Source organism: Trichechus manatus, unplaced genomic scaffold (assembly GCF_000243295.1).
Source record: "Trichechus manatus latirostris isolate Lorelei unplaced genomic scaffold, TriManLat1.0 scaffold00046, whole genome shotgun sequence".
NCBI lineage: Eukaryota > Metazoa > Chordata > Mammalia > Sirenia > Trichechidae > Trichechus > Trichechus manatus.
The window spans coordinates 4,270,331-4,278,164 of record NW_004443982.1 but is presented as its reverse complement, the minus strand read 5'-3'; the positions used below and the strand labels follow the sequence as shown (position 1 = coordinate 4,278,164).

General features: G+C 50.2%; 1 protein-coding gene across 2 annotated transcripts in view; it reads left to right on the top strand.

Moving 5' to 3' along the window:
- The first annotated feature begins 403 nt into the window (after positions 1–403).
- The window catches only part of SUV39H1 (SUV39H1 histone lysine methyltransferase), a 14,739-nt gene continuing 7,308 nt past the window's right edge, over positions 404–7,834 (top strand). Inside the window, exons 1-3 of one of the 2 annotated variants that reach the window (XM_012555691.2) lie at positions 404–818; positions 3,831–3,976; positions 5,197–5,859. In XM_012555691.2, the coding sequence (XP_012411145.1) occupies positions 767–818; positions 3,831–3,976; positions 5,197–5,859 (861 nt within the window). In that variant the 5' untranslated portion in view covers positions 404–766. Of the gene's footprint in view, positions 819–1,608; positions 1,678–3,830; positions 3,977–5,196; positions 5,860–7,834 lie in introns of those variants that run through there. The other variant, XM_004376870.2, reaches the window with a different exon arrangement.

Genomic DNA, 7,834 nt, shown 5'->3' with positions numbered 1-7,834 from the left:
ATTCCCAGTATTGTGTGATTGTCCACCATTTTGTCATCTGATGTGATTTTCCTATGTGTTGTAAATCCTACCTCTATGATGTTAATGAGGCAAGATTAGAGGCAGTTATGTTAATGAGGCAGGATTCAATCTACAAGATTAGGTTGTATCTTGAGTCAGTCTCTTTTGAGATATAAAAGAGAGAAGCAAGCAGAGAGAACGGGGTGGGGGTGGATCTCATGCCACCAAGAAACAAGAGCCAGGAGAATAGTGTGTCCTTTGGACCCGGGGTCCTTGCGCTAAGAAGCTCCTAGTCCAGGGGAAGAGTGATAACAAGGACCTTCCTCCAGACCCGCCCAACAGAGAGAGAAAGCCTTCCCCTGGAGCTGGTGCCCTGAATTCGGACTTCTAGCCTACTAGACTGTGAGAGAATAAATATCTTTTTTAAAGCCATCCACTTGTGGTATTTCTGTTGTAGCAGCACTAGATAACTAAGACACTGTCCTTCTTGACTGAATCACAGCATGCTTGAGGACCTGGATGGATGCTCTGACTGACTGACTCTCTGACAGACAGTATGGTCAATTAGATTCTGAGGATGACAACCTGGCTGATTGACAATATGATGAAGGACCGATTGAAGGAATCACAGGCTGCCTGACCAACTCATAAATTAGCATAGCTACCTCACTTGATGACTGTACATGCTTGTGGACTGTCTGCCCCGATGGAATCACAGCCTCCCTGAGAGGGCCCAGTGGATCACAGGACACTGACTGACTGGCCAATGGTGTGGATGAGTAGCCTGAGAAATTACAGACTGGCTGACCTACTGACAGGTGGTGTGGAGGCTCTATTGTACCATTATTTGCTATGACTATTTGCTCTGAGGGCCTAGCTGGGTGTTAAGACTGAGTAACTGCCTGATCATGGTGTGAATGAGTAGTAACCTGAGGGAGTTACAGGGTGACAGTGCTGTATTAGATGCTGACAATGACAGCTTCTCCTGACCCAGTCACAGCCTGCTTGAGGACATGGCCGGATGCTGTGGCTTACTGAGCGGTGTATGAGATGATTCCTCCAGGTCCCAGGGCAAGGGTAGATGGTATATGACAGGCTGACTGATTGACAGCGTGAAGAAGGAGCAGTCAGGCTGGCTAACAGTGGAGCTGCTAGTAAGTGCTGTCTGTCTGCCTTGAGGGAATTGCAGCTGGCCTGAGGGCACAAACGGATGCTGCTACCGCCTGACAGACTGATAGGGTGTAAGGGGGGCGGGGTGTCTGACTAGACAGCTGTGGTGACCTGAATGGGGCGACTGACTGATTGACAGTGGTAACTGAGGGTCTGACAGGACGGAGACTCCCCCTCTACAACTGTTGACAACGTGATTGGCTAACAGCTTGACAGACAGACCCGCGTACAGGCAGGGCCTCTGACAACTCCAGCTACCGGTGCCGCTGCTGCCGCCACCCAGACGCACTCTGGGAAACCGCAGGCGAGCACCCGCCTTCGGGACCGGCTGGGTGGCGGGGAGCGTCCGGTCACGCTCGCCGGTTGGTCCGCGCGGGCGCCGCTCGCTGCGCGGCGTGGCCAATAGGCTGTGCGTGCTCGGCCACGCCCGCGCGAGCTCTCTTCTCGCGAGGCCGGGTAGGCCCGAATGTCGTTAGCCGTGGGGAAAGATGGCGGAAAATTTAAAAGGTGAAGCGGTGGCGGCAGCGGCGCGGGCCCGCTGGCAGGGCCGGGGTGGGCTGGAGGGATGGCGCGGCGGGCTCGGGGGCCCGGCGTCCGAGGTCACGGAGCGGGCAGCTGGAAGCCTGGCGCAGAAAGGATGGGGTTCGGGGAGCGCGGGCCTGGTGCGCGGGGCTGGGCGGGGCTGTGGGAAGGGGCGCGTGTCTCGGAACACTGCCGGCGCGGGGCGAAGGGCGGGCGCGAGATGGGGCAGGCGTGGGGGCGCGCGCCCCAGGTCGCGACAGGATCAGCTGGTGTTCGCACGGGAGGTTGTCCGGGAGGCCGCGCCCGCGCGCGGGAAAATGGGCCGCCGGTGACCGTTACCCGCCTGGTGCCCACGCGAGACGCCGGAAAGGGAGGAGAAGGGGCCCGACCCTAGGGCACAGATGCTAAGTGATTCACTCAGTGGGGGGACAGGGTGCTGTTCAGGGGTAAGGAGGGAGGGGGTTTGGAGTAGAGTGGACTCCCCTAGGATGAGGGGAAGGTGCTTCCCTAATAGAAGAGTGGACTCCCCAGTGTGCGGGGAAAGGGGTGATTTTCTCAGTATGGGGGGTGGTAGGGTGGGCTCCTCTGTGTGAGGAAAGCTGCGGGGAGGATGAGAGACCACAAGTGTGAGGGGGACCTCTGAGGGCTAGCAAAGTGCAGCTGGGTCAGTGCAAAGTGCATGCTGGAGCCAGCAGCTGGTGATGTTAGTTGGGACCACTTGAGATGGGGGGTTTTGAATGCGAGTATAGGGGTTTGGAAGGGAGAGGCATCATAAGGAGAGGAAAGCCTGGGCATAGGCCCAGAGTCTGGAAGGGAGATACACAGTTGAAGAGTCTAGGCCTGCCTAAGTGGAGGAGGGACGTGCACACGAAATAATGTTGAAAAGCACTTGTATATTTTTAGGTTGACTATTAAGTATTTTATTGTGAGTTTAAATAAGCTTGATTTTTGTAATGGGAGGTAGAAAATATTAAACATTTAAAAACTAAAATAGGATGAGGGCTGACTATACCTGGAATAAGTGTTTTGTGAAATGATTTGATAAAATGGCTTCTAAAAGAATGTGTCTGGAATCAAGTATCAATCTTTATTTTTTTAATTAGTGTGTTTTAAAATTTTTTGTTAGCCCCAGAAAACATTCCAGGTATATTTAAAAGACTCGTCACAAACATATACTGCTGTGCCTATTCCTGAATTGAGAACATACCCCTTTGGGCTAGCTTTACCCTTCATGGAAATGTGGATGAGACAGGGAAAGTCAAACCACAATGTGAAAAAAATGCAGTGGGGTTTAAGGTACCAAGACTACTCATTCAAGGAAGTTGCCTGTGATCTACCATTCCACATTCTTTTATTAAAAATTCTGAAATCTAAAAAGCCCTGAAAACTGAAATCTTTTTCTTAAATTGGGCACCATTCAGTGGCAAAACTAGATTATAAGGTAGGACTATTTAGTGCCACTATTTTACATCTTTATTTCTCCTATTTAATGTGAAAATTCTTACTTTTGCTGTAGATATATTAATGCATTTGATTATGGCATAGTATCCCTGACTGTGCTGGGGGTGTTAGGTAATGTAGATACATAGAAATACATTTGTAAAAAAAAATACAAAAAAACCCTAAAACATATCTGCCCCCCCCCTTCAGATAAGAGATTGTGGACCAGTCTTTCCAGTTTTGCCTGTTTTGTGCTGTGGAGGTTTTAATTCCCCCCACACACACACCTTCCCCTTGGGGCAATGCATCCTACTGAGATGGGGGGGGTTGTTCCCTTTCTTTTGCAAAGTGAGGAGAAGGGTGCTCTGATCCTGAACCCTAGGCAGGTTTGCTGGAAGTTTTAACAAATAGAGGGAGTTAGAAGCTCTGGGAATTGATTCCTTTAGGACAATCTGTGCAGGAAACCCTACTTTGAGGACCTCTGATCCAGGGAGTAGCCTTGAGCAGTGAGTCTTGGGGTTCAAGGAAGTGGCACATTTTGGTTGTGGAAGGGTCCCAGCTTTCGGAAAGCCCTGTGTATTAAATTTGACTGACTCTGAGGCAGTCCTTGGAAAGTCCCAGGGAGGATTTGGGGTCCCCTTTGGCCCTTGGCTTGGCCAGGCTACCCAGTAATAGTTCTTCCTGCCCCCTTGTTCTAGGCTGCAGCGTGTGTTGCAAGTCTTCTTGGAATCAGCTACAGGACCTGTGCCGCCTGGCCAAGCTCTCCTGCCCTTCCCTGGGCATCTCCAAGAGGAATCTCTATGATTTTGAAGTCGAGTACCTGTGTGACTACAAGAAGATTCGCGTGAGTCTGAGGGTGACAGTAATCCTGAGGGGGTCTCAAGGTAGTTAGCTTCCTGCCTTCTTGCCCCCCACTGCCTGCATCTGTTTCCAAAGGGAATTTTCTCCTTTGATCCTAAAAGATATCTCATGCCCATTTTACAGGTGGGGAAATTAGCTTTCTGAGGGGGCAGAAGCCAGGATGAATCCCCAAATAAGTCTTTCTTCCCACCTCCCTAGGAAGACAAACCAATTGCAAAGATTGAGAATACTTCTTAGATGATGAGCCCAGGAGTGGAGATGATGATAGGTAACAGTTACTGAGTACTTAAGTGTGCCAGCCACTTCCTAAGAAACTCATTTAACTCCCCCAACTGTGAAGTGGGAACTGTTACCATTGCTAGAGGAGGTTAGTTAAGGATAGTTAAGACTAGAGCCAACATGCATGGGTTCAAATCCTGGCTGTGTAACCGCGGGCTGCTTTCCCAAACTGTACTTCATTTACCTCATCTGTAAAATGGGGATGACAATAGTATCTAGCTTGTATAGGGTTGTGAGAAATAAATTACTTAATAATGCATGGAGATTGCTTAGAATGGGACCTGCTACATAATGAATGCTAGAAAAATGTTAGCTATTATTTACAGATGAGGAAAATGTGGCCCAGCAAAGTTAAATGACTTATGTAAGGTTACACAGCCAGGGAGTGGCAGATCCAGGATTTGTACCCACAGTGTCTAACTCTAGAATCTGTGCTATAGGGGGTGAGGGTGGAAGCAAGGGGACACAATCTAGGCAAGCAATGGTGGTGGTGGCAGTGAGGATGGTTTGAAGTGGTTGGATTCTGGAGGTATTTTGAAGGTGGGGCTGGCAGAATTTGCTGAAGATGGATGTGGGGAGTGTGAGAAAAAGGGGAGTCAAGGATGACTCCAAGAATTTGAGCTCAAACAGCTAGAAGGATGGAGCTCATGTTTACTGAGATGGGGAAGATAGCAGAGGGAGTAGGTTTGGGATATTAGATTAATAGCTGGAATTTGGACAGGTGTCAAGTAGGAGAGTGGGATTTGAACCTAGTAATCCTCACTCCAAAGCCCATGCTTTCTAATCGCTGTATGGAGTTATTCTAGAAAAGGGCAGAGAGGAGTGGTGTGGGCATTAGCCATATGCTTTGGAGTGGAAGTCCCACAAGGGCTAGCACAAGGGTCGCACCACTTATGGTGCCCTTGTCCCTTTGCCCCCCAACAGGAACAGGAGTATTACCTGGTAAAGTGGCGTGGATACCCAGACTCGGAGAGCACCTGGGAGCCACGGCAGAATCTCAAGTGTGTGCGCATCCTCAAGCAGTTCCACAAGGACTTAGAAAGGGAGCTGCTCCGGCGACACCACCGGTCAAAGCCACCTCGGCACTTGGACCCAAGCTTGGCCAACTACCTGGTGCAGAAGGCCAAGCAGAGGCGGGCACTGCGGCGGTGGGAGCAGGAGCTCAATGCCAAGCGCAGCCACCTGGGACGCATCACTGTGGAGAATGAGGTGGACCTGGATGGGCCTCCGCGGGCCTTTGTGTACATCAATGAGTACCGTGTTGGTGAGGGCATCACGCTCAACCAGGTGGCTGTGGGCTGCGAGTGCCAGGACTGTTTGTGGGCTCCTGCTGGAGGCTGCTGCCCGGGGGCATCACTGCACAAGTTTGCCTACAACGACCAGGGCCAGGTGCGGCTGCGAGCCGGGCTGCCCATCTACGAGTGCAACTCACGCTGCCGCTGTGGCTATGACTGCCCCAATCGTGTAGTACAGAAGGGCATTCGCTACGACCTCTGCATCTTCCGCACAGATGATGGGCGTGGCTGGGGCGTCCGCACACTGGAGAAGATCCGCAAGAACAGCTTTGTCATGGAGTACGTGGGAGAGGTATGGAGATGAGACAGTGTATGTGCGTGTGTGTGTGTAGCTGTTCCCCCCATGTGTTTCCAATGTGTGTGCCCTGCTCTCCTCACTGTGTGTGCCTTAAATTTCCCTGCTTTCCCTGTGGGAAAGGCCTGAGGCTTTTAATCATCTGGCAGTGCTAACATTCCAAGCTGGTACACAGCAGTATAGCCATTGAAATACTTCCAAGCTGAGTTGACTTCATAGGGGTACCTAGCAAAGAGGAAGAGTGGGGACTGAAATTCAGGCAGCATTCCTTTTAACAAGCCATGTGGTAAGGCACAGAGTTGCATCCCCTGAAAAGGCACTTCCTTTTCTCATTTCACAAGGGTACCATTTTATTATCAAGCAGTGTTTGCCCAGAAGGGGCACTTTTCTCTTATCTGCACAAAAGGAACACTGATGGTCTGGAGTAGAATGTAGACATGCTTTGGACAGAGGTTGGGCACTTCCTCCTCTAGACTTTTAGGACACTGAGAAAAGGGAGGGTATATAAGGCCCGCTAGCCACTGTAATAAACCACCCGCAAATCTTAGTGCTTTCTCATGTTAGAAGTTTGCTTGCTCCTGTAAGAAGAGTCCAGTGTGGGTGTTTGGATGGGTGTCCTTTCACACAGTGACTTGGGGACCTGGGCTCTTTCCCTCTTATGCCTTTGCTGTGCTTTAGAGCTTTGGAGTTGACCACTAGGTCCTCAGCATTGCCTGGAAGCAGGGCAAGAGCGTGGAGGATAGAAGGGGAGGTTTGTAATGGGTCATACCTGGACAGTGTACATCACTTCTGCTCACATTCGTTGGCTCGAACAAGGGAGGCTGGGAAGTGCACTTTAGCTGTGTGTCCAGGTAGAAAACAAAGGGGGGTTGGGTAAATAACTAGAAAGTGTCTGCAACAGAAAGTGTCACAGTCTAAGGGTGTATTTCTCAATGGAGGGGTGGGATGTGGTGGGCATTTTGGGTGGGACAGTTCTTTGTTTTGTAGAGCTGTTTCATACATGAGAGGGCATTTAGCATCCATGGACCTTGCTCATTGAAATCTATGTGTGTGCCCTGTCATGGTGACCACCGAAAGTACCTCCATCTATTTCCATAGGTCCCTTAGGAGTGTGACTTGGTTGGGAAGTGACAGAAACTGGCTTAAGGGACACACACCTGAGAGTGTCCACACTGAGGAATAGTAGAGTGGGAAGAGTCATACCCCACAGGGACAGAGACACTCCAGAGGTGGAGCAATCTACATTCCAGAGGCCCCTGACAGTCTGAGCAAGGAGATGTCCACACCCCAGACAGTCTTAATGGTGTCATGGAGGAAATGTCCACATGCTGAACCCTGACAGTCTGGAGGAAGGAGGAGGTGTCCACACCCTAGAGGGTTCCTGACAGTCTAGAGGAGGAGGGACCGATGGTCTGGAGGAAGAGGTGTCCTTAGCAGAAGAGACCTCTGAGGATCTGGAAGAAAGTGAGCTCTCCACACTCCAGATGATCCTGACCATCTAGAGGAGTAGATGAATAGATCCCACAGAACCCTGACAATCCTAGAGGAAGTCCAGAGTGGGACGTGTCTATACACTCATTATACTGAGAGTCTGCAGGAAAGCTGTCTATAACACAGAGGATCCTGACAGGTAGAAGGAAGAATCTATACCCCACAGGCAGCCCCAAAGTCCTCTGGTCCCGATATTTTTCTGGCTGCTCTTCCTCAGTGTCCTTACTCCTCCCCCTGTAAACATCAGGGTTTCTAGGGACCCTCTCACTCCATTTCCTATTCTCTACCATTTCTTGGCCTCTCTCCCGCCACAATCAGCAACTTCCAGGCCCCCCTCCGGCATTGGGTCCTCTTTTTTTTAATTTTCTTTTTTTTTTTTTTATTGTACTTCAGGTGAAGGTTTACAGAACAAATAGTTTCTCATTAAACAGTAGTAAACATATTGTTTTATGACATTGGTTAACAACCCCATGACATGTCA